The sequence below is a fragment of the Solanum lycopersicum genome, chromosome 11 (genome assembly GCF_036512215.1).
Source record: "Solanum lycopersicum chromosome 11, SLM_r2.1".
Lineage (NCBI taxonomy): Eukaryota > Viridiplantae > Streptophyta > Magnoliopsida > Solanales > Solanaceae > Solanum > Solanum lycopersicum.
In genome coordinates this window covers 57,525,390-57,552,121 of record NC_090810.1, presented here as the reverse complement: position 1 = coordinate 57,552,121, position 26,732 = coordinate 57,525,390, and the positions used below count along the sequence as shown (strand labels likewise).

Below are 26,732 nucleotides of genomic sequence, written 5' to 3'. Positions count from 1 at the left end.
AAGTAAATGAGTGTTTTTTAATGCATCAATAATTTGAGAATGAAATAAATAATTCACAGGAAGTTAATGTGTGTTTCAATACTTTTCTCTTTATCTGTCCAATACGTCTTTTATATGGAAGCTTCGGAAATTTTAGTAATTAAGTTGGTTAGTTATTTAAATTTTTATTATATTGATGAGAGTTCGAATTTTCTCTTCATAATTTTCCTTTTTTATTTACCTTTCTCCGAACTCCAATGTGAAAAAGAAACATTAAACAAACAAACACACACCCTTACTCTACTCCCACATTTCACAATTCAATTAAAATTAAAGAATTGTTAATTTGATTAATTTAGATTAATATCAAAACTTCTTGAATAGAAAACGTTTCTTTTTTATATTTTATTTGAATTGTTTTAATACTATTATTAGATATTTGAAAATAACTAGCTTTTTCTTTATTACTTTTACTTTTTTTGACATAATTATTTGATATTTAAAATTTACTAATTTAAATAATTTGATTTGCGTTGAAATTAAAGGAGAAATTGCATTTCCCTTCGCAATTTGATTTGTGTTAGGATCTATTAAAAAGAAAGGTCATAATATTCCTCTCATTTCATAATTCTTATATTTCTTGGTATGAATGATTATCTAATATTTGAAATTTATTAATTCAAATAATTTATATTTCTATGAAAGTTTATTAAAAGCAAAAATATTCTCTATTAGAGGATCTTTCTATTTTCATAATCCGGAAGCAAGACCTCTGTAATTAAGAGCGAAATAATTTTGTACTATATTCTTGATTATTTAATTTACTTTAAAAAATACAATCGATAAATAAAAAAAAATTATGGAAATACACGCCTTATGTTTTCTTTTTTTTCTTTTTTTTGAAAACCTCTAAAATTTCTTATTTCTTTAATGTATCTGAGCCACTATTTAATGTATTTGAGTTACATAAATATGTGATTTTTATTTTATAATGTATCATATCTAGTTATTAATATATTCGAGCTGCATATTATGTATCCAGTTTATGTTATAATGTATGTGAGACACTCTTTAATGTATCCGAGCTACATATTAATATATTCTATTTGTATTACTTTTTAAGGAACGAAAGTAATTACAAAGTAAAGAGAAATAAATTATAGTTTCATATTAAAACCACGTGATTCCTAAAAATTATCCATAAATTAACACATTAGAGTCAAAAAAGAATGTAAAATGAGACTATTTTTAGAGAATAATAGTAGTAGATTAGGTGGCAGTTCTATTCTATTAAATATAATTTAGATTATTTAATTAATCAAAGTCAAATTAATTTTATTAATAAGAAAAATATAACTCTGCTTAGGTAAGCTTCATAACCTTTTTTTTTTTTTTATAAAGTTTGAATGGGAAAAGTAGGTAGATAATTAAGTAAAAGTAATCTAACTATGATAAATTATTACTTTAAAATAATAAATTCGATGGGACACACCTACCTAACCATAATATGTATGGAATATAATGAAATCGATGAAAAGGCGGCCCAATGCATTATATTTTTGTTATTTATAAAATTTAAATAATTAAATCATAAAGATTTATTATGTTTAATTTTTATTTTGTATTTTTGTAGGAAGTTACTTAAATTTTTTATCTCTTCGTCACATATCATTAGTTTTATTAATAATTTCAAGACTTTTCATCGTATAATAAAATAGAGTTCGAAGCATAAATGGCATAAAATATTAATAAAAATTTTAAAACAGTATATAAAACTTTATATTAGCTAAAACGGCAAAATCGCTGAAATAATAATGATTTAACTCTATCGGAAAAAGCAAAATTGCGCAGCAGCGATTTTACAAAATTTAATTATTTTTTTTAAAAAAACATTCAAATCGCTACCTAGTACCTAGGCAGCGATTTTCAATTTTATTTTTTAAAAATATATATTTTTTTGAAAATCGCTGCCTAGGCAGCGATTTCCATTTTTTTAAAAAAAATTAAAGAAAATCGTTGTCTTTCAATTATTTTTTTAAAAAAAAATCGCTGAGCTTTTCAATTTTTTTAATTTTTTTTTAAAAAAATGTAAATCGCTGCCTTTTTTTAAATTCAAACAAAAAAAAATCGCTGCCTTTTTTTAAAAAAAATGAAAAGGCAGCAATTTTCTAAAAAAAATAAATTGAAAATCGCTGCCAAGGTAGCGATTTGAATTTTTTTTAAAAATAAATAAATCATATTTTGTAAAAAGTCTGCAGTAGCAGTGATTTTGCTTTTTACGGTAAAGTAAATCGTTGTTGTTTCAGCGATTTTGCCATTTTGGTTAATATAAAATTTTATATGTCATTTTAAAATTTTTATTAATATTTTATACCCTTTAGGCTTCAAACTCTAATAAAATAATTATAAGGTATAATTATAGCCGATCCTAATTAATTTAAATAATTACAACATCTTTTAATTAATTAATTTAATTAAGAATTATTCACAAATTTCGAATTTGAGACCTTCCGTCGAGAGTATTATTAACACCACTCTATATGAGAAGGTGCTAAAATGACATATATAGTCATATAAAATATAAATTTTACTTTAATCAAGAATTGGTAGCTCAATATGCTATAAAAATTGTTGGTACATAAACAAATGTATATTATAAATAAAGAATAGAAACTGACAAAAGACACAATAATATTCTTGTCCACCTAATAACAAGTAGCTGACTCAGACAGTAGTGGATTAAGTAATCTATTAACAATTAATTAATAATATTACTTTCTTCACAAAATAAGTGTTTTTTATATTTAAAAATCCAAAATAAATGTTATTTAAGGAATTTAGGATAAAAATTAATAATTTTTCAACGATATTTTTATATATTCCATCTTTTTAATTTGTCAAATAAAAGGTGATTTAATAAGCTGCATAGTATATTTATTATATTTTACTAAAATAGATGTGATTTTTATTAAGATGATATGTTTTGAAACAAAGTACTAATTAATGTGTTTAAAGTTTAAGTGATACTTTCTTTAATTGCTTCATGATTTGGACATATACCCTCTTAATCAATCATTTATTCCTTTTACTTATATGTAGAAGAAAAAAAAAAGGTTTTATTTTTTTATTTTTCTTTTTTCAGGTTATATTATTATAGAGATCAAAAGCTTGCTAATCATTTAAATTTGTGTTGCATCTTAGAAAGCAATTGATTTTTTTTTTTTATTTTGATGTGAGATTTATCTAAGATGTTTAATACGTATTTTTTAAAAGTTTGCTAACCTATGAATCTGTCAATCTTTCTCTTCAACCCACTCTTTGTCATGAACGTCAAACACATCTCCTTAAAGACCTAGCATCCTCGTTGAGATTTATTCCATCACAATTTAAAAAGAATACGTACTCTTTCTATCTCAATTTGTGTGACACATTTCAGATTTTAAAATTTAAACAAATCTATTTTCACGATATAAAAAGTATCAATATTGTATTAGTCACAGCCAAGTTCTTGACACACAATATCTTCTTAATTTGATATAACATACATTCTTTTTTAAAGTTTTGTTAGCTTAGAAACTTGTTAATACTTATTATAAAAGTTTTGTCAATCCTCGAAATAAATACACACTTTCAAAATTTTGTTACAAATGAAAAGATTTTAAAATTGTCTTTCATCAATTTTTATTTTCTTATTCACTAGTAAATTGTGAGTAACGGCTGATTTTTTTATTTTTTTTTTGTATTTGGGTAAAATTTAAATATACTTTTAAGTTACAATAATAAAAATAAGCCAAAAATCATAAATAAATTTTTTAAAAATAATTTTTGGTTTATAAATTTTTTGTTTTGATTTTTGACTTATAAATAAAAAAAATACGTACTTTTCCTATCTCAATTTATGTGACACATTTCAGATTTTGAGATTTAAACAAATCTAGTTTTACCATAATTTTCCATATATCTTTTAAATATTTTGAAAAATATTGTTAGTTGTTGTGACTTATAGTACTACTACGTAATTTAAAATTATATAAACTTCATTTGAAAAAAATTAAAGATTCCATGAGAAAATTATCGGTCAAACTTAAATTATTTGACTCTGGAAAAATAAAAATAAAATTAAGTGATGAAAGTTTTCACATTATTTATCAAGACTCCTTAAGTTTAATTTATTTATCTGATTTTAACTCTATACAAAATTTAAGAAAATAGAAAAGACTACGATGAACATACTCATATGAAAAATATATTAATACTAACATATATGTGAGGAATAAAAATTCTACAATGGTCACACAACACATTATATAACATAGGCACTTCTCAAGCTTGTTTTTCATCAACCAAAAAAAAAGAGAAAAAGAGGAAAAAATGTTGTTCAACTTTGATCTTTCAATTATATTCTCACATCTTTATTTTTTCTTCCATCCCTTAATAATAGTGTAGTTATTTTTCATCATGAATATTTCAAAAACCATTTTAATCAATGTTTTCATATATCCAAGTCTACCATAATTCCAAATTATAAATGTTTTTGAAGAAATTCGAATTAGTACTGATAGATTCGATTCCCTTGCCTCATTTATATGGAAGCTCAAACGAATTTTCAACGTTGGATCTCAAAAAAAATTGAAAGTTTGATTTCTTTCGTAAAATAAAGGAGAAGTTGGAAGAGATTTGCGAGAGCAAATTGGTCTAAAGGAACATTTTGGTTAGACTAAATTAAACAAGAAAGTAGAACACCTTCGACTTCTTTGGTTAATGATTCTGATATCTTTGAAAGTAGAAGATTGATTGACCATTTATTGTCTGAAGATGCAAATGGACAAAAATTGACTGTAGTTGGTATGGAGTGTGGGTAAGACAACACTGTTGAGTTTAGCAAAGTGTGAATGGAAAAAGAAAAGAGAAAAATGAGGAAACCAATTTGGAGGGAAATGAAAAGTCATTTGCAAAGTGCACATGAAAAATTCATTTTTTCCATATCGGTAAAAGGAAGGAAATTGTTGTCCTAATATTAGGAAACACCTCCTTTACTTCTTAAAGAGCTAAGAAGAAGGTGCCTCTTCGCGCCTTCGTCGCTCGCTCGACTTCAGATTTGGATTTCATTGATCTCATTAAGTAAATTATTTTTCCTAAATTTCTTTCTCTTATAAATTAATTCAGGATGTTAGTTAATTAGTTAATTAACAGAATTTATTCACGTGTAATGGTAACATTCTGAAAAGTCGTTACTCTTTTCGGAAGACACAAAGGTCTGGAAAAAACAAGTCTTAAGAGATTTTTCCCAACAGACGCGTCCCTTGCTGAAAATGGCTATAAATAAGAGATTTTTTCCAGTTTTTGGATACTGAAAATTTTATCATTCTCTCTGCATACATTTTCTCTCATAAACAAAATTTGTCGATCGATTGAGTTTGTGTGTGACTTGTTGTTGTTCTTATGTTCGCTGAAGTTAAAGAAGTTTGAGGTACCACTACTTTTTTAACAGGTTAATCCATTTTATCTTGGGAGAAATTAATCTGTAACCTCGAGACAGTGAGAGAATTTAATTTGTTAAGGAGCACAGTAGTTTCTGTGGACTCGGATTATTTTTATTTTTCTATTTCATCTTTTTTCTGTTTCTGTTTTGACTAACCTTAATACAAGAAATAACAATCTTAAGAAATTTATAAGTTTCTGTAATTGAGGTTTCTGGAGACTAAAACTTTTATGGTTTTCTACTATGTATGAATTTTAAAATTCATTCGATTAACGATTAAAAAAACATAAAAATTTTATCGTTAAATTAGAAACAGTCTGTGTAAAGATTTATTCTTTATTGTTAGTATTTCATATACTAAAGTTATCTGCCATTTGTGCAGAAATAATGACTAATTCAAGTCAAGTAAATGTTGGAATAGTGAGTGCTGCAACAACATTGGTTGCACAGAATCGTTCAACTGCTGCCTTAGTACCGGCTAAGAAACCTGCAAGTTTTCTGGAGTCGACTTCAAGAGATGGCAGCAGAAGATGTTCTTCTATCTAACTACGTTGAGTCAGCAAAGGTTCTTAATGAGGATTTTTCTGTTATGTCGGATGATTCTCCGCCCGAAGAACGATTTTTGGTAACAGAAGAACGGACACACTCATATTTTTTGTGTAAAAATTATATCTCGAGTGGCCTGCAAGATGATCTGTACAATGTGTACATCAATGTCAAAACCTCAAAAGAACTCTGGGATGCTTTGGAAAAGAAGTACAAAACACGGGATGTCAGAATGAAGAAGTTCATCGTGGCAAAGTTTTGGACTATAAGATGATAAAAGTAAGACCGTCGTCACCCAAGTTCAAGAATTGTAGGTCATAATCCATGATCTCATTGCTGAAGGTATAAAATTATTTAATGTCTATGTTAAAAATATTAAGTTTTTTCTTAATACTCACATAATCTTTAATGTAGGATTGATTGTGAATGATATCTTTCAAGTAGCTGTCATTATTGAGAAGTTGCCTCCATCATGGAAGGACTTCAAAAACTACTTGAAACATAAACACAAGGAGATGATTGTTGAAGATCTCATAGTAAGGTTGAGAATCAAAAAGGATAATAAGGCTGCAGAAAAGAGGTCACGTGGTAATTCAACAATATTTGGAGTAAATATTGTTGAAGAAGATCCCACTAACTTAAAAAAAACATCTGGTCCAAAAAGCAATCCTCCTAAAGAAATTCAATGGAGCTACTTCAATTGTGGCAAACATGGTCATAGGGCTACCGAATGTCGGGGTCCAAGAAGGATCAAGCAAACTTGGCTGAATCCAAAGGAGAAATGGACGATTTCTGTGCAATGCTTTCAGAATGTAACTTGGTTGGAAATCCAAGAGAATTGTGGATAGATTCTTCTGCCTCATGCCATGTTTGTGCCAACAGAGAATTGTTTTCATTATATACTCCAGCACCTACAAATGAGAAGGTTTTTATGGCGAACTCCGTTGGTGCAAAGGTGAAAAGAACTGACAATGTCCTATTAAAGATGACATCAGGCAAGGTGGTGACCTTAAACAGGGTCTCGTATGTTCTGAAATTGTGAAAGAATTTAGTTTCTATTCCAGTTCTGACTAAGAATGAATTCAAATATGTATTTGAAAGAATGTTTGCCGTGTCATTCTCATTCATTGAATAATCAATATATACAAAAGTGTACAAGCCTAATTTTAGGCAAGAGATAATTACGGAGTTTATGATAAAGTAGTAGTGAGTAATAATGAAATGTCTGTAGGAAAAAGTTACCTCAATAATGTCTTTTTAAACTCAATATAATTGCAGTTGATATGAATAAAGATTCTACTTCTTCTTACTTGCTTGAGTCTAACTGTTTATGGCATGAACGTTTGGAACATGTTAATAACAAAACCTTGCAAAAACTGATTAACTTAAATGTGTTGCTAAAATTTGAGTGCAATAATCAAAATGTCAAATTTGCATTGAATCTAAGTATGCTAAGCATCCTTATAAATCTGTTGAAAGAAATTCAAATTCTTTAGAACTGATTTACACTGATATTTGTGACATGAAGTCAACACCTTCACGTCATTTAAAAAAGTATTTCATAACTTTTATGGACGATTGCACTAGATATTTTTATGTCTATTTGCTAAATGGTAAGGATGAAGCAATAGATGCATTAAAGCAACATAAAACTGAAGTTGAAAATCAGTTAGATAGAAAGATCAAAATGATCAGAAGTGATAGAGGCGGAGAATATGAATCTCCATTTGCAGAAATATATTTAGAAAATAGAATAGTCCATCAAACTATTGCTCCTTACACTCCTCAGTCTAATGAAATTGCAGAAAGGAAAAAGTGAACTTTAAAGGAAAAGATGAACGCCTTACGTATAAGATTAGGTTTACCATAGAACTTGGGGGGGTGGGGGGAGGGGGAAGCTATCCTTACAGCAAATCGAAATACTCAACAAAATGTCTCACTCAAAGACACTAATTAGATGTCTGCAATTAATAGTAAGACCATTGCTTATGGAAACTAGGTTGCCCACTTCTTTATGGGGACATTATATTTTGCATGCTACAACTCTTATTTGTCTCAAACCGACAAATTATCATAAGGTTTCTCCATTGCAATTGGTTATGAGTCAAACACCTAATATATCGCATCTAAGAATTTTTTGGTGTGTTGTACATGTGCCTGTGACACCACCGAATCGCACTAAGATGGGCCCTCAAAAAAGGTTAGGAATATATGTTGGGTTTGAGTCACCCTCCATTATTCACTATCTTGAACCATTAACCAGAGACATGTTTACTACTTGATTTGCAGATTGTCGGTTTGATGAGATAATTTTCCTAAAATTAGTGGGAGAGAATAGTGAAACAAAACGAGAAATTTTGAGAAAACTTTTATCATTATCTTATATTGATCCATATTCTTTTACTTGTGAGCAAGAAGTACAAAAGATTATTCATCTGCAGAAATTTGCAAATCAAATGCCAGACACGTTTACAGATCTGAAAAGGATTACTAAATCACATATTCCTGCAGAGAATGTACCAATTCAAATTGATGTCCCTATAGACCACCCACTAGTGTCATAGCTAATGAGTCAAAAGAACACCTAAAGCGTGGTAAACCATTGAATTCTAAGGATCAAAATCCTCGAAAAAACAATTAAATATCAAGATGACACTATGAAAGAATCTCAATAAAAGTTCAAAATTTGAATAATTATGATATTTATGAAAGAATCAATGAACTTGAAACTCAAAGAAATAATTAACTATCCACATATTTAAATAGTGGTTGATTATGTCTTTGCAAGATAATGACGATCATGAATCTCAATCTGTTATAGAATGTCGACAAGAAAAGATTGGCCAAAATGACAAGAAGCAATTCAATCAGAGTTGAATTCACTTGCCAAGAAGTTTTTGGACCTGTAGTTCAAACATCTAATGGTATTAAATTTGTTGGTTGCAAATGGATTTTTTTGAGAATTTATTTTTGAAAAAAATGAAATACAAAGGTATAAAGCATGCCTTGTGGCATAAGGATTTTCTCAAAGGTCTGGCGTCGATTATGAAGAGACACACTCACCCGTTATGGATGCAACAACATTGCGTTATCTCATTAGTTTCACAGCCCATGAGCAACTTGAAATGCATTTGATGGATATGTTACAACCTTCCTTTATGGATCAATTGATAATGAGATATACATGAAAATTCCTGAAGGATTTGCGATGCCTAAATCATGTAATTCAAAATCTTGATAAATGTACTTAATTAAATTGCAAAGATCATTATAGATTTGAAGTAATCTGGATGCATGTTGTATAACCGTCTTAGTGAGTATTTAATTAAGAAAGGTTATACAAATGATGCAATTTGTCCATGTGTTTCTATAAAGAAAACAATATCAAATTTTTTTGTACTTATTATTTATGTTGATGGCATAAATATTATTGAAACTCCAATAAAGCTTCAAAAGGTAATTTATTATTTAAAGAACGAATTTTAGATGAAAATCTGGAAAGGACAAAATTATGTCTTGGTTTGCAAATTGAGCATTTGACAAATGATATTTTTGTTCATCAATCTGCCTACACCGAAAAAGTGTTGAAAATATTTTGTATGGATGAAGCGCATCCATTAAGTAATCCGATGGTTGTTCGTTCACTTGATGTGAATAAGAATCCATTCCGACCTCAATAAAAGGATGAGAAAATTCTTGGTTCTGAAGTACCATATCTTAGTGCAATTGGTGCACTAATATATCTTGCTAATACTACAATGCCTGATATAACTTTGATATAATTTGTTAGCAAGGTATAGTTCTGCTCCTATTAGGTGACATTGGAATGGGATCAAACATATTTTGCGATATCTTAAAGGGACAACTGATATTGACTTATTTTATTCTAATAATTGTAGCCCCAATCATGTTGGTTATGCTGATGCAGGATGTTTATCTGATTCACACAAAGCTCGATCCCAAACAGGCTATGTATTTATATGTGAGGGAGACTGTCATATCTTGGATATCTACAAAGCAGTCCATCATAATCACTTCATCTAATCACGCTGAGATAATAACTATTCATGAAGCAAGTAGAGAATGTGTGTGATTAAGGCCTATGATACATCTCATTCGAGAGAAATGTGGTTTGGAGTGTAATAAAGTACCCACCACTTTATATGAGATAATGCAGCATGCATAGCATAATTTAGAGGAGGATTCATAAAAGGAGATAGAATAAGACATATTTCACCAAAACATTTCTATACACATGAACTTCAAAAGAATGGTGACATAAATATGAAACAGATTCGTTCAAGTGACAATGTGACTGATCTATTCACCAAGTCTCTACCAACTGCAACTTTCAAGAAGATGGTGCACAAGTTTGAAATGCGAAGATTCAAGTCTCTGGATTGATGTTCTTATTAAGGAGAATTAATACACACTGTACTCTTTTTCTCATACGAGGTTTTGTCCCACTGGATTTTCCTCCTAAGGTTTTTGACGAGGCAACATAGATGTGTGTTAATAGATTTGTGTACTCTTTTCCTTTACTAGAGTTTTTCTTTTCTTAAAGTTTTTTTTAGTAAGTTTTTTGACGAGGCACATCATCTTTCAATTAGACAATTAGGGGGAGTGTTATAAAGTATTTGTATTATAGTGAATGTCTATCATGTGGAGTCCTTTTAGGATATGGTTAAGAGTCCTACTTTGAGACCAAGTTAGATTTTCACTATAAATAGAGGGCTCATCTTCATTGTAAAATCATCCATCAATAGAAATAATAAGTCTTTTCTTCTCTCTACTTTCTTTTCTATAGTTTTATAGCACGTTATCAGCACGAGACTCTACTTTCTTAAAAAGTGAAGGTTCGGTTTGAAGAATTAATAAGGTACTAATTATTCTTTTGTTTTTAATTTTATTGGTTAATCTTACGAAACAAGAGTTCATTACCCTTCAAAGTTCGGGCAGGAACTATCTCTCATGGGTGTTGGATGTTGAAATCCACCTTGATGCAATGGGTCTTGGAGACACCATAAAAGAAGAAAATAAATCATCAAAACAAAATTGTGCACGGGAAATGATATTATTGCGTCATCATCTTGACGAGATTCTAAAAATCGAATATCTAATAGTTAAGGATCCACTTGTTTTGTGGAAAAACCTAAAAAAAAGATATGACCACTTGAAGATGGTCATACATCCAAAGACACGATATGATTGGATAAATCTAAGCTACAAGACTTTAAGTCTATACATGAATATAATTCTGTCATGTTCAAAATCACTTCTCAGTTGAATTTATGTGGAGAAACTGTTAGTGAGATTGATATGATGGAAAAGACATTCTCCATTGTTCATGCCTCGAATGTGCTCTTGCAACAACAATATCGAGAGAAAGGTTTCAAAAAGTATTCTGAACTAATTTTTTCATCTTCTTGTGGCTGAGCAAAATAATGATTTATTAATGAAAAAGCATAAGAATTGGCCTACTGGATCTGAATTACTTCATGAAGTGAATGAGGCGTACACACACCGTGTTAGGAAGGTCGCTACCCTGATCGTGATCGTAAACGTGGACGTGATCATGATTATGATTAAGAACGTAATTTTTTTCCTAGTATTAATCATTCATTAAATAAAAATCACAATCAAAGAAAAAAAAAAGAATGAGAAACGTGAAGCAATTAGGGAAGCTTGTTCTCGATGTAAGGGGAAATATGTATCAAAGTTGAATGATATAAGCAAATACATCAAAAAAGTATAACAACGAATAAATATGACCCTTCTTTTAAGAGTATAAAAATAAATATAACCCTTTTTCATATTTATCTATTATTATCAGTATTACTTTAATGCTAACCCTTTACATTTTACACATTAATCCAACATTGTGTGTACTTTTTCATTTCTAAATAATTCGAAGAATTAATAGAGTTGCATTGATCAAATATATATATACTAATTAGAAGTAAAAAATTACATAAAAATAAACATTTTAGTAAGTTAAATTCTTCAAAACATCAATCATATGTATTTATGAGATACATAGATTATCGTCCTCACTTCTTTTCTCATCTCTTATATTTTTAACGAAAATATATTTAGATGTATCGTACTCGATATATTGATAATAAAAATGCATCTCCTTCCTTTCCCGCCACCTCGCTCTTATTTCCTTCCCTTTCTTCCTTTACACATTTTTTTTCTTCTTTCCAAATTGAATGTTGTGTTTGAGTTCATATCGTTTCACTCAAACTACTCTTCTTTACAATTTCTCCGTTAAACCTTCTTCAATCTTTCTTCATTTCTACAAGAAGAAGCAGTTAACTCTCAAACCCCTTTTCTTCTCTGTAAACCCTAATTCAAATTCAAGAACCATGTCTGATTCTCCTCCTGCTCCTCCTCGCTCTGCGTTTGCTGTACTTATGGCAAATTCCAAGAAGAAAACAACCTCCTCCTCACCTAAGAAACGTAAAACCCCAGATGTTGAAACTTCAAGTAAAAGCCCTGTTGTTAATCAAGATTCAGTTTTGAAGCCAATTAAGGACACCGATTTGGTCAATGAGTCGAAAAGTGAGGAGTTGGAGGTGAAGAAACGGAGTCAAGACTCAACTTTGAAGCCAATTGAGGACACCCATTTGGTCAATGAGTCGAAAAGTGAGGAGTGTGTGGTGAAGAAACGGAAAATGATTAGTCCAGATGAGAGCATTGTGGAAATAAAGAAAAAAGCTGCGAACTTTGATCCAAGAAAGGCTGTGTATTGGGGAGATGGTCAGAGAGTGCCGTTCATGTTTGTAGTTAAGGCGTTTGATGCAATTTCAAAGGAGTCAGGGCGGATTGTGATCACTGAAATTGTGACTAATATGTTGAGGACTGTGATTGAGACGACGCCTGAGGATTTGTTGCCTGTTGTGTACCTTGCTGCTAATAAGATTGCAGCTGCACACGATGGGATGGAGCTTGGTATTGGTGATGCTTCCATTATCAAGGCACTTGCTGAAGCCTGTGGTGCTAAAGAAGCACATATCAAGAAGCAATACAAGGTAATACATTTGTTAATTGGGAATAATTACGTTCAAACATGACCAATTGCTGAATTGATAATGCTGTCTTGTGTAAGTTGTTTTGACTAATTCCTTATGGGTTCTAATGGGAAACACAAGCATAACCTGAATCTTTTATCTGATTGAAAGACAGTGCATTGTGTGAAAGAGGCTCTCAAGAGGAGATTAAAAGTAAAACTTAACTTTTTCTTAATTGAGTGTAATTGCCTAAGCGATGTCTTTAGAAAATGCCTAGTGTTATATATGTAGCTATATGACATATGACAACTTTAGTGCAGTTCACAGAACTATGTCAGATTCTGTTAATAACTACATAACACTTTATGTCTCTGTTTCTGTTTTCATTTTTCCTGTTTTCTCTCTTTGTCGTCTTCGAATTTGTTGAAAACTAGTAGTTGGTGGTCTGCTAGACACAAGTGAATTTCAGCTTTCATGTTGTGGGAGATTGAAGAAATTGAGAGACTTTTCGAGAGGGTGGGGATGGAGGCCACGAGGAGTTAGTGGGGATCAAATGCTGCATGGCTTTGGCATGTACCTGATTTAGGAGCCTCCTAACATTGGACCATCACATTTAGAGCAGCATCTTGATAATCATGTGTTTGATCACATGCATAGTTGGCACAATTAATTGTATACACAAGGGACTGACTAGAAATTTGTATGCTAATCCTGTAATATTTGCCATCCAGGAGATCCAACTTTTCTCCTGTTCAGTTTTGACTAGTCCAAATGTCTTTTTTTCATTGTTAAACACACAGGAGCTTGGAGATTTGGGCCTTGTTGCAAAAGCAAGTCGTTCATCACAGCCTCTGATGCATAAACCAGAAGCACTGACTGTTGCCAAAGTTTTTGACACATTTCGGATCATTGCCAAGGTATTCCAGTTTCATTGTTCACTTTCTTTTAGATACTTCTTGAAGTGGGATTAAGATGTTAAGTGACATAGCTACCATACCACATATTTGAAGTTCCTATAGAAGCCTTCAATCGAAGTCAGTTCTGTGCGTTGCGCATTGAACTGATTTTTGTCATGGAAGCTACAAAATAAGTTTCTCCTATTTGTGGTGCAGATGATTCTCTTTTTAGTTGCTTATTTTTGTTTTGTCTGATATAGTTTTCGATCTTGCAGTATGATTTCTAGTATTTGTACTATGATTATGTTGTCTTTTCTTATGTGGGAATTTCTTCTAGGAATCTGGAAAGGATAGTCAGGAAAAGAAAAAGAATTACATTAAATCACTGCTTGTTGCAGCCACTGATTGTGAACCCCAATATTTGATTCGTCTTCTCCAGGTTAGAGGAATTTTTTCTTTTTTTCATGGAACTATTTAGCTGTTGCATCGATCATTGGACCGTTGTTCAGTTGATTTCTCTTTCTTGCAGACAAAGCTACGCATTGGTTTGGCTGAACAAACACTGTTAGTCGCAATAGCTCATGCTTTTGTGTACTCAGATAAGCATTCATCACCTCCTGCAGGTGTAGATTCTCCTTTGGAAGAGGTGCATTGTTCTCTAGTTGGAGGAGTTTTCCAATAGATTTTCCTTTCTGTGAACTTGTATGAACTGTGATATTACTATTAATTTAGGGATAAAAGTATCTTGTTTCCTTCTTAACTCTTTAGTTGACCTCTAAATTTGCGTTTGCATTTGCATTTGTTTGGTGTGAAAGAAAACACGTCTCTTTGTTTGGTGTTATCACCTCGACTTTCCCTTTGCTGTGTATTCTCTTTCTCTGCAAAGATTGGAACATTACTTACTGGTTAATAATAAAAGTCGAAAGGAGCCATTGCCCAGTGACTGCCACTAGAACCGTTTGTTGTCTCAGAGATCTGAATAGCATAATTGCTTGTATGTAGAGGACTGTTCTGGTAGCCCAATGATTTCACTCTCCTGGTGGAATATAAGTGATTCGACAAAGGCACCATTAGAACAAGGTGCTTTGACAAGTTCTTAAGGCTGCATAAAAGTGTGGTGTATGATGAGAAGGGTAGAGGGGTGAGTCCATTTTCTGTGAATTTTGAACCGTGCGCCATCTAGCCCTCGTAATTCTAATAATTTTTTTTTATGGAAACTTGTTTTTGTAGAGTGAACCAAATATATTTCATGTTGCACGAACAATCTTTTATCTTTCATATAGGTTGGGTTTTATATAAAAAAAAATTTGATGGAGTTTCTTGACTTGGTTCACCTTCACTAAGTATGTTTTTTATAATGGTGGTGTCTGGGCCAACATGTACGCATCTTGATCTTCCAGCAGGTACAGGTGACCTCCTGTCAACAATTGAGCCCGGATAACTCTGTCCACCTAGGCGTAGGCAGATGGAGACTAATCAGTTTGAATAAGTATTTTTATCTTTCAGAAAGGGGGAAAAGGGTCTGCATAGCTTGACTATATATGACAATATAAATCTTGTTTCCACTACAAGAATTAGCAGAAGTCGATCAGTGTTACCTTGCAAATTAATTGATTCATCAAACTTTAATCCCTTTTCATTTTGTATATGATGCAAGTCCATTAGACAAGCTGTCTGCTGCATTTCCATTGCTCTTGAATGCATATCTCATTGGTTCCTTATTTCATTTGACTTTTGTGTTTGGCAGGCTGCCAAGATTGTTAAGCAAGTGTACTCTGTGATTCCAGTTTATGAAAAAATTATCCCTGCTCTTCTAGCTGATGGTGTTTGGAAGCTTTCAGAAACATGCGGTTTCTCACCTGGTGTTCCTGTTGGACCTATGCTAGCTAAGCCAACCAAAGGAGTATCTGAAATTCTTGATAAGTTTCAGGATATGGAGTTCACATGTGAATACAAGTATGATGGTGAACGTGCCCAGGTGTTCTTATAATCTTGTCTTATTAGTAATTTTTATTCATAAATTACTACTAATTCATATAATCTCTCCAGGAACTGAACACAAAATGAATGGGAATTAAAATCATATGCAAATATAAGTGATCCTGAATGAATAAACCATTTACCCAACTGAATGAAATGTTGTCGCATGGTTACTTTTTTTTTTGGATGTATTTATGCTGCCTCCATGCAAACTGATTTCGTTTTTTGCCTTTTTCCATCATAGATGTCAGAGTTGTTTGTTTCTTGGTTAAATCTTATTTTATATCTAGTAGAGGAAGGGGCTTTTTGTTAATGCAAAAGAATACAATGATAAGGAAATCACATCTTATCCTATTGAATCATGTGAAGTTGATTCTTCCTCATATCAGATTCTTTGCTGCAATTCAATGAAAGATTTGGGCTATTTATTTTCTAAAAGAAGAATAATATGCCTTTAAATGTACTCAGTTCCCATTCAAGGTTCATTTTCATCATAGACATTTGAATTGAAACTAGTGAACCCATTTGGAGGAAGAAATGGCAGGTAATAAAAGCCTTAAGAGTTAGAAGAGCTTTTATTTTTTCTATCGTAGGCCTTTTCATTTTTTTCGCTAAGTAGCTCTTGGAACTTGACACCTTCCTTTCTCTTTTGGATATGTTATGTTTTTTCCCATGAAAAGTCAGGAGTGCCAATCTTGTTCTTGTTAGTTAGAGCTTTCTCTTCAGCATTGCTGCATTCCTTTTATTTAGAGAGGGGAAATTTCTCCCCAGCTGGTCCTCCGACTTGATTAAGGTTGTAGTTTCATTTACTGGGCCCTGCTGGATAAATGTACTTGGTTTCCCTTTTCCTCTTTGATTTACAGGTTTGCGTATTCTGGGGGCCCATATATTGCTTCCTACTCTCTCTTGCAATATCATGAACAGAACTTTCAGTTTTAATCCTAGTTACTTTGAATTCTCCCCTCAAAAATTCGTAGTTGTCTTTTCTGCGTTGTTAATTCTTGGCCGCAATTGTCCTCCTAAAAACTATTCCCTTACATTTTCAAATTTTCTGGAGCCTCCTGGATGTCTACTTTTTTCTAATATTGATTCTCTGGATGTTTGGGAACAGAGTGGAAAGTTGGTTTTAGAAGCAATCTAGAGACTAAATGAGCCTGCTTCTTTCACCGACTTATGGCTAACCAGCTGATATAAATCTTGCGACATCATAGATAGTCTTAATTTGTTGCATTACATGCTCTTTCTTGCTATTGATAACTTCACTTTAGTTCTCTTTTTGATGTTTATTGCAGTGTCGATTAGTAAAGTTATTCATGTTTTGCTTCTATTTGCCTCTTTTTTCCTCCTTGCCTCTACCTTTGATTAACGGAACCGAAGTTGCACATCCTTAATGTAAAAAGTGAACTGAGGTCGGTCTAAAACATTGTTCTCTGAACATTTCCAGATCTTCTCAATCCTTTTAAAAGAAATTTATTATTTGCATTTTAATTTTTGTTAATTGTTGTTTTTAATTCTAGATACACTACATGGAAGATGGTTCCGTTGAGATATACAGCCGAAATGCAGAAAGAAATACTGGAAAGTTTCCTGACGTTGTTACTGCTATCTCAAGGTAGTTACTTTATTTGTCTCGATTTTCTGTTTTTGAAGTTGTCGTATGCAAGCACTTCCTCTTATCTCAATGTTGTCTTCAGATGCTAAAAGCCTCCCATTTATTAGCTATTAGCTACATTATAGTGAAGACATTAAAAGCTTGGTTCTCTATAGTTTCACAATATCCTGCTTAAAAAGGACAATCTGCATGAAACAATCGGAAAAAGAGATGGGAATCTCTGCATGATCAAGTTGATGACTTTGGGCACTGTGTTTCCTTGGAACTTTTGACTCTGGAATTGAATCTTATAATTTGCAAACCCAGGATCAAATACTTTTTAGTTGACTGCTATTGGGTAGAAAAGGTAAAATTGGATCTGAATATATCAAAAATTATCAAGGACTTACGTGATAGTGGATTTTTGGATAGCTACAACTTGTAAGAAATATGTGAAACCAAGACTTAAAACTTGATGACTGAGTGACTCGATTAACCAACAATAGTGTATGTCTGAAAAGGTAGTCGCTCCTTGCACGAATAATTCTGAAAATCAAACAACTATTTCATTTTCCGAAGTGTAACTATGGAACACATAACTTATGTTACTTGTGTAAAATTAGATTATGAGTTCTACACGCAGAACATCTCTGACACTTCTTGGGACAGGAGCCTGGATAATTTTCTAGTTTATGCTTCTTACATTGTAATTATGATCCCTGGTAGATAACGAAATTAAATTCTTTGTTAGCTAATGTATTATATGGTATCTAAATTATTGCTACAATATTTGTGTTCTCCACAATAATCTGTACCTTGTATACCAGAGTAGTACAGTATCTGAAATCTGTTGCTAATCTATTAGCTACTTCTTGTAATTTGTTGCAGATTGAAGAAATCATCTGCAACTTCATTTGTTCTTGACTGTGAACTGGTTGCATACGACCGTGAGAAACAGAAGATCCTGCCCTTTCAGGTTAACAATCTTCACCTAGTCTATATATACTTTGCAGTTGTAGTCTTGTAGATCCATCCTTGGGGCTTCAAAGGTGATAAATTGGATTATAGAGGAAATTCCACAGATATGAACCTTGACAGGAACAACTTCTTCCCATAGCAAAGTAGATGTATAATTGCATTAACGCATATGCTGTATAAGCCTATAACTCAGTATATGTTTGGATCAGTAGCTAACCTAGTTAGGCTCTTTATCAACTATAATATAACTTATTCTGTCCAGGTCATATAGAGTTAGTTTATCAAACGAGTTCTGTCTGAACTCCGTCAAGTTTATATTTTTAGTCTTTTTATCTTGTGTTCATTTCGCAAGCAAGCTTCAGCTGCCAATATTTCTGCTCATTATTTGCTTGGAGAGTCATCTTGCTACATTTATGTGTAATTTTGGTGTAAGAGGAGGTGATACTTACAGATATATGTTTATGACAGGTCCTTACTACACGTGCTCGTAAAAATGTTGTCATTAGTGAAATCAAGGTCAACGTGTGCATATATGCTTTTGATATCTTGTATCTTAATGGACAACCACTTCTTCAAGAGCAACTTAATGTTCGCAGAGAGGTACTTCCATTTTTGTGGTTGAAAATTCGCCTGCAATTCTCATGATTATATTTTCTTCTTTTGCTCCAATGAATTCTTATGCAATTTGTATCCTTTTGTGCTTCTGCGGAAACCAAGTAGCATTTGTCTTGATGGTAATTGGTACCAGATGAACTGTCTATCAGTGAAATGTCTTATCCTTGAACCACATATTTTAATCATTTACTGATGTCTTATGCTGATGTGATTGTGACATAATTTGTTACAAAAACCTTAGCATGTACATACTTAGCCCCACCCCCCCTGCCCCAACCAAAAAAGGTAAAACGTAAGCATGCATTTGTGAAATTTTGCAGCTCCCATTTTGCTGGTGCCCCTTGGACTAAGCATTGCATCTGCTTAAAATTGGGGCCTTAACATCTAGTTCTAGTTGATATATCTGTTCAACCTTTTCTAGCGTCAGATTTTTATTTCCATGAGAATTCTATATTCATAAACTCTTGCTGCTGCTTTGAGATTTCTCTTCAGTGGAAAGATGCATTTACCTCTTCTGCACTTCCTACCAATGGACCCATGTAAATTACACAAGTAGGTTCACTCCCTCATGAGTAAGCCTTCTTCCTTTATTTTCATAGGTTGTACTATAGGAAAGAGACAGGTAATGTGAACTTTGTTCTGATTTGTTCAATTTTCCAAGTCTCTTGACCTCTCTTAAAATCCAGTGATCTGGTAGTCGTTTGTGTTTCATATCATTTGGAATGTTTTCTCTTTCTTCCGTGGACCTGAATCTGATATAGCTAATAATCATTTACGAGAGTAGACTGCAGGATTAAGAGTCATGTATGGCTTAGTTAGCGAAAATAGTGAAGTTGTTTACGTCTGGAAAAATAAGCATCGGCAGATGTCTTTATTAACTAGATGCTGAGGTGCAAGCTTGCTGGGTTTTTTTGTTGTGGCCCATTTTGTTTGATCTAATCTCGCATTGGGAGATCAATTAGTATCTCTGATAACTATTTTCCTCTGATCTACTGTATCTGCTTTCCTTTTCATACTATAATTTAATGATCTGTTAAACCTTTTTCTCCACTTATCTCCATGCTAACAAAAAAGGAGGACATCTATATGGGGATGAAATGTGCAGGACTCTTTATGTATTAAGATCTTCAAAAAAAAGGTTTTCAATTAGTGAATATATGAAGTATTCTATTCCAGTCAATTTTAGATGCTTTTTCAGGTTTAATTCTACATCAGGAGGGCTGGAGCAATTAACACAACTAATTCCATGTGCTTAGATTTTTATGTGGACAAAAAAGAAGATAGGTTTGATTGTTTGTCAACATTTATATAGGGTTCTTAAGTGGAACTTAAGGTTTTAGTTTCTTTGGCAGGGAGGGGGTGGGCTTGTGATATCCTAAGATCCCATTCTTAATATATTTAACTGTTCTCTCATATTGATATCTGGTCATTTTTACTTTTAGTACGTAAATGGGCTTTTGCTCAATGGATTCTTAGTATATTAAACTGTTCTCTCATATTAACATTGTGTGAACAATCAATATATAGCTAGATCCTTTTCTCCATTATTAACATTATGTGAACGATCAGTTTATTGCTCGAACACATCCTTTACAAAGTTTAGCGCTAATACTGTGACTTCTGCCTTCAAGCAGCATCTTTACAAGTCATTTGAAGAAGAACCTGGATATTTCCAGTTTGCTACAGCTGTAACCTCAAATGATCTTGAGGAAATAACAAAATTTCTTGAAGATGCGGTCAACGGCAGGTAATGATTCGATACTGATATATCTAAGAAATCTACTTCTGCTTCTGGTAATTCAAATGCATTTTTTGTTAGTTTTATACATTTTAAAATATCTTTTTGGTGAAGTTCACGTACATTCGTAATGGTTGTGACATGAACTTCTGTAAAGTAGGTCACAAGATTCTTTATGTCAAGCATTTGAAGAGCTAGTTCATGTAAATGACGTTTCGTTATTCTTTGGCCCTTGCTGCTGTTACTTGATTAGTTATCTGCTTTTAATGATAGAAAATCTTTTACCTTTGGTTTGTTTGAACTCGAACCCAATATTGCTTCTTAATTTGTTAAATGGAGTAAAGTCAAGTTAGTGGAGATTTCTGAAAGTTTTTTTCTTGGTTTCGGCCTTTTCTGTCTTTTCTTTTATAAGATCCGGAGAGATACTTCATGTGTAATTCCACTCTCGGTTGTGTGTTAGAAGCTTGCTTGAGGCTCACAAATTGGGTGCCTTGTGTCACTTACGTGGTGGTAGAGCTTGTTTCACACCACCTCTGTCTTGGAAAAGACAACACTGAGGGTGTGTTTGGTATGAAGGAAAAATGTTTTCCTAAAAAATGTTTTCTTGGAAAACAAATGGATTTCTAATTTATTTTTTGATGTTTGGTTGGTAAGTAGAAAATATTTTTTTAATGTTTGGTTTGAGGGTAGAGGTGTAAATATATTTGAAATTTAAAAAATAAGGAGATTTAATTTTTTTTTTTTGGACGGGGAGGGTTGGGTACGTTGTACGGGGTAGAATAAGAAAAAGATATTAAAGGATGAAGTAGAGTTTTGGAATTTCTTTTTAATTTTTGAAGGGAAGTCATTTTCCTTAAATTTGAGTAAAATGAGTTTATTTGGAAAACATTTCCCAAAATATTTAAGCCAACCAAACAGGGGAAAATTGGAAAACATTTTCCTTCATACCAAACACACCCTAAATATACTAAGGAGACGCTATGAAGTACATATGTTACTAATTAGAATAGGAAATTAGAAAATTATCAGATTTCAAAACTGCGTTGTTGCATCTGAATAAAAAAATAAAATTACTATGATTATCATTTTATATGTTTCACTTAATTTTAGGTTTTCTCAGTTTCTTTATCCATTACAGTAGTTGTTTATGTTTGTTGTTAGTTTTTCCTTTTCGATCACACCTTTCTTGACCAAATCCTGTGCTTAATTTTGGTTTGCATATAAAGCTCCAGAAGATCTTGGTGCTTTTTCGTACTCTCACATTTGATAACACTGTTTCACTGTTATATGTCTATGGAGGGTTTACTAAGTTTGTGAAGTGGGTTTTCTATAAAGGTTGGCTACAATGTTTGAAGACCTCGAAAGGGACATACAACTTATTTTGTAGCAAAATTGCTGCTCTTGCAGCACACAAGATCTCCTTTCCTGCTTCTGCTTTTAAGGAAAAATTGTAGCCTTATCATCTGGAGAAATTCAACATTGTCTACACATAACCAACAAAACTTCTGGTGAGACCTTTCTTATTTTGGACGGATGAACTCCACGGGTCCCACTGACATCTCCTTTTTTATTAAGTTGATGGTGGATGAGAGGAAATGCCAAGTGAATTGAGCAATTGGCACCTTAGTAACCAAAACTAAAAATATTTGAATTGTGTAAACAAAGAAAGCCTTTTGCTTTGCTTTCACTTGTTATGCAAAAGTGAACACGTCCATTTAAAAATGTATGGTACTTTAGGATTCAAAGATATGTTTCTTCCATGAGACATTCGGCAGGCTTTCCATTGCCGAATTTGTCTCTCCAGAGAATAAACCAGCTCTGTTAAGGTGAACTTAGTACGAAACAGAGAAGGGAGTTAAGGGGTGGAATGGCATTGGTGGGCAGAGTAAGCAAATAACGCCAGAATAGAAGTTCATAAATTGGAAGTCCTCATTTCCTACTCTGGTCTATTTAGTAACTTCTTGGTGTGTTCTAATCCTTATGGGTAAAGAGGTAACAGGAAAGGAAAAAAAACCCTGCAATAAGTAGAGCATGTGTGGCTCTTTATTGTTCTTTCATCCACTTCACTGGTTGAATGATTTATAGCTTTATGCCATAATAGCTACCTCTCAAGGGCCGACCTTCCTTATGTTTATTTTTGCAGCAGTGACTAGACATTCATTTTGTGATTTAGCCAGTTAGGCGAGATCCTTTAATCTTGTATTACACTACACTTGATCCAAACGAAAAAAGAAAACAGGACTTCCCGTCTTTACTTGTAGTAGAGGAAAATTAGAAAAGTAATTTTAATCACTTCAATTTTGTTCGTTTCTGCAGTTGTGAGGGATTGATTATCAAAACACTAACTAAAGATGCTACATATGAGCCTTCAAAGCGGTCAAATAACTGGCTTAAACTGAAGAAGGACTACATGGAGAGGTATGTGTCAGGAGTACTTTGGATATGTTTTTGCTTGAACTTGTGGAAAATGTTCAGTCTTAACAATTTGAGTTTCAGTATTGGCGACTCACTGGATCTGGTACCAATTGGTGCTTTTCATGGTCGGGGGAAACGTACTGGTAACTTTATCTACTTTTACGCGGATAAACTGGGCCTTACTATTTTTTAATTTATTTAGCTAATGCACTTGTCTTCGGACAGGTGTTTACGGAGCCTTTCTCCTAGCTTGTTATGATAGCAACAACGAGGAGTTTCAGAGCATCTGTAAAATCGGTAAGCTGTCTACTCCTGTAAACACTAAGTGACAACAACTTATCCTACTTATATACTTGGGTGTTTACATGCCGTTGCTTTTTTATGGTTAGGAACTGGGTTTTCTGAATTACAGCTTGAGGAACGCTCTTCCAGCCTTCGTTCTAAAGTTATTCCTAAACCAAAGGTTGCATTTTTCATCTTTCTCAAGTTGTGTGGAAGCACTTTGCTTTCAGTTAGTGGGATTCTTGTGCCCCTCTAACATATGTGCGGTATGCAGTCATATTACAGGTATGGGGAAACCATCAATCCAGATGTTTGGTTTGAACCTACCGAGGTAATAGCTTTTACATTTCACACATTTGCCTTGCTTCAAAACTTTTTAATCCTTTTCTTGGTTCTTTCTCTTTTGGGTCTCTCTCGTTTTCTTTTGATAATTTTAATAATAGTGAAAGGAAGTTAGTTCTGTTTATATTCTTCTTTGGTGCATAATGTGAGCATAACATCCATTTCTTCTGTTTTTCCTGTTTTACGTTACTATCTTATGGGATTTGTGTATGTTGATTACTCATGAATCTGTTATTGGGGTTATAGTTTTGGATGGAATCGGAAAAGGATGGGCTTCGCTTCAAGCCCTACAGGCCTTGTTGCCTTTTTTTTGGGGTAGCTGTTTGCTTTTAAAAGCAGTACCCCTTGGATGTCATTGTAGGATTCAAGATCTTATGATGTCCTCTAATTTGATAAACTGTTGAACTGACATTTTTCTGCCTTTTCAAACTTCTATGTGGAAAAATGGGTCAATAGCCTTTTCATGTAGATACAGGTTCTGGATTTTATCTCGTGCTGTCAAAGGTGCGTTAAACCCTGAAAGTAGGTTCAAAGCAGGCTGAGCACTTAGCTTAGCTTAGCTGGAACTTCAGTGCAGTCACCTAGGCAATAGGGTTAATGCCTCAGCACCAATGGGCTTTATCTTGTCGAGGCAACAGTAAACATAAATATTCACTCAATTGCAAAATTTTCAAGTTCCTTGTCCATAGAATTGTTGTGCATACAAGTGTTATATTCTTGAATGACATGTGAACTTTTATTTTATTCTTCATTTGTACCTCCTTCGAAGGTGTGCTTTAATTGCGTTTTGCGCTTATAATCTCGATCGAGCTCAACGCTTTTATTTTACACTTTTTGCCCTTGATAACACTGATTTTACCATAGATCTTTGTTAATATCAGGTCTGGGAAGTGAAAGCTGCTGATCTTACTATCAGCCCTGTCCACCGTGCTGCCCAAGGTATCGTGGATCCCGCGAAGGTATGAATATAACTTGCAATGAGAAAACTGAATCTTGCACTTCTACGCCTGCGTAAGCCGTTCTTCATTGCTTGGCTTATCATGCCAAAGCATTTAACAAAAGTTACTAGTGCCTTTATATATCGAACCTGAAACAGTTTTGACAATCTCTTATTCTAATGTGAAGAATAAATGCCAATATGGTGGCAACTTAAGGATAATTATACATTTACTCTTTCTTGTCACAGGGAATTTCATTACGATTTCCACGTCTGAGCCGTGTACGAGAAGACAAGAAGCCTGAGGAGGCCTCATCAGCAGAGATGGTGATCTTTTCTTAAATTTTCCATCATCTCATCTTTTGCTGGTTTATATTCTATTTACTCATGACCTTGTTGGTTTGAGCTCTTAATCTCCTCATGCTTTGCTTCTCAGGTAGCGGATATGTATAACGCTCAGAAGCACAATCAAAAAAACAATCAGGATGACAACGATGAAGACTAATCAAAGAGCACTTGCGCATCTAAAAGTGATCAGGAAGGCAAGGGAACGAAGACAACTAATCAAAGATCGCTTCGTCTAAAAATGATCAGGATGACGATGAAGAAGACTACTCAAAGAAAGTGTCACGTCTAAAAAAATGATCAAACATCGCGTTCACATCTCTTATCTGAATGAATGATCATGTCCATTGTACAACAGACTACAGATTGATGTCCTTGGCAGATGTAAGTTGCCTCAAACCAATTTTGTGAAAGTTGATCTATTAGTCAATGTGTCTACAGTTGTTGTATGTATGATTTGATCAGTTTAAAAGAAAATTTTCAAGCGTTCCCGAATTGCTTTATTTAGCTTTACTTGAGCCGGGGGTCTAATTAGTAACGTCTTTACTGTCACAAGATAAAGAGTGAAGTCTGTGTACACCTCACCCTCCCTTGATAAGAATCCTAGATTTGTATTTCCTTTTAGAACCTGCTTTGTTTTGCTATACTTGAGCGGAGGGTTTATGAGAAATGTCTTTACCATCACAAAATGAGGGTGAATTTTGCACACACTTCACACTCCCTTGATGAGAATCCTAAATTTGTATTTCCTTTTCGAACCTGCTTAAGTTTGCTTTACTTGAGCCGAGGGTCTATTTGAGACAACCTCTTTACTGTCACAAGATAGGGATAAGGTCTGTGTAGATTTCGTCCTCCCTAGACCCCACGGGTGGGATTACACTTGAATCATAGATCTGAATGGTCTTTTTAGACATGAAAAATTGACCCTTGTTTTGTTAGTATTATTAGTATTCCAATTTTCATGTGATTGTTAGATGTTAGTGAACCATATGGGTGTCTTAACAACAAAGGAATATGTAATGTGCAACATGTTAGTATGTTGACATGTTTTTAAAGGTCTGGTCTTTTGACTGAAAAAGCACAGTGGGATTATTTAAGCGTTTGGTTGACAGAGTTAGCCGATAGTGATATTATATCGTTTAACATAAAGATGGTCCTTGATGTATACTAGAATTTTGTCTTCTTTATTTTTATTTTTTTTGTTGGCGAAAAGTAGTAGATATCTAGTGTAAAATGATTGAGACGTGTTGAAACTATAGCTTGGACAACGCTGTTACGGAAGAAAAAAAGGGATATTTACGCGATGTGTAGGTGTCTCGAAATATCGCCATCATTTTCAAACTTGAAAAATACATCTGTTTGTTAGATTTCTTTAAACATGTCTTGTGATTGTGATGATTCAATTAATGTTGTTGGATTATCTACATTGAGATTTGTGCATTTTAGAGTCTATATTTGGGATCGTTATTTTTTGATAAAAAAAATTTTCATTCCTAGAAGTTCGAACTCGAGAACCATCCTATCACGATTCATGCTGATATTAATCACTTGCAAGATGTAAGCACTTTGAGTATAAGCTTTACAAAAGATATG

At 33.0% G+C, this 26,732-nt stretch overlaps 1 protein-coding gene across 1 annotated transcript; it reads left to right on the top strand.

The window, feature by feature from the left end:
* Positions 1-11,996: 11,996 nt before the first annotated feature.
* On the top strand, positions 11,997-25,634 carry LOC101262281 (DNA ligase 1). The gene is made up of 17 exons (XM_004250934.3): positions 11,997-13,041; positions 13,821-13,937; positions 14,254-14,355; positions 14,446-14,562; positions 15,664-15,894; positions 17,414-17,508; positions 18,376-18,463; positions 18,934-19,065; positions 20,715-20,827; positions 23,135-23,236; positions 23,315-23,376; positions 23,459-23,530; positions 23,623-23,696; positions 23,790-23,846; positions 24,739-24,816; positions 25,044-25,121; positions 25,231-25,634. The coding sequence occupies exons 1-17, from the start codon at positions 12,220-12,222 to the stop codon at positions 25,297-25,299; spliced, it is 2,409 nt and encodes an 802-aa protein (XP_004250982.1). The 5' UTR covers positions 11,997-12,219; the 3' UTR covers positions 25,300-25,634.
* Positions 25,635-26,732: the final 1,098 nt, after the last annotated feature.

Excerpts from the sequence above, each read along its gene's own strand:
- LOC101262281 (XM_004250934.3), top strand. The coding sequence starts at position 12,220 with ATGTTGTGTTTGAGTTCATATCGTTTCACTCAAACTACTCTTCTTTAC. Across the intron at positions 18,464-18,933 it reads AGAAGATCCTGCCCTTTCAG|GTCCTTACTACACGTGCTCG; the intron begins GTTAACAATCTT and ends TGTTTATGACAG. Across the intron at positions 24,817-25,043 it reads GTATCGTGGATCCCGCGAAG|GGAATTTCATTACGATTTCC; the intron begins GTATGAATATAA and ends TTCTTGTCACAG.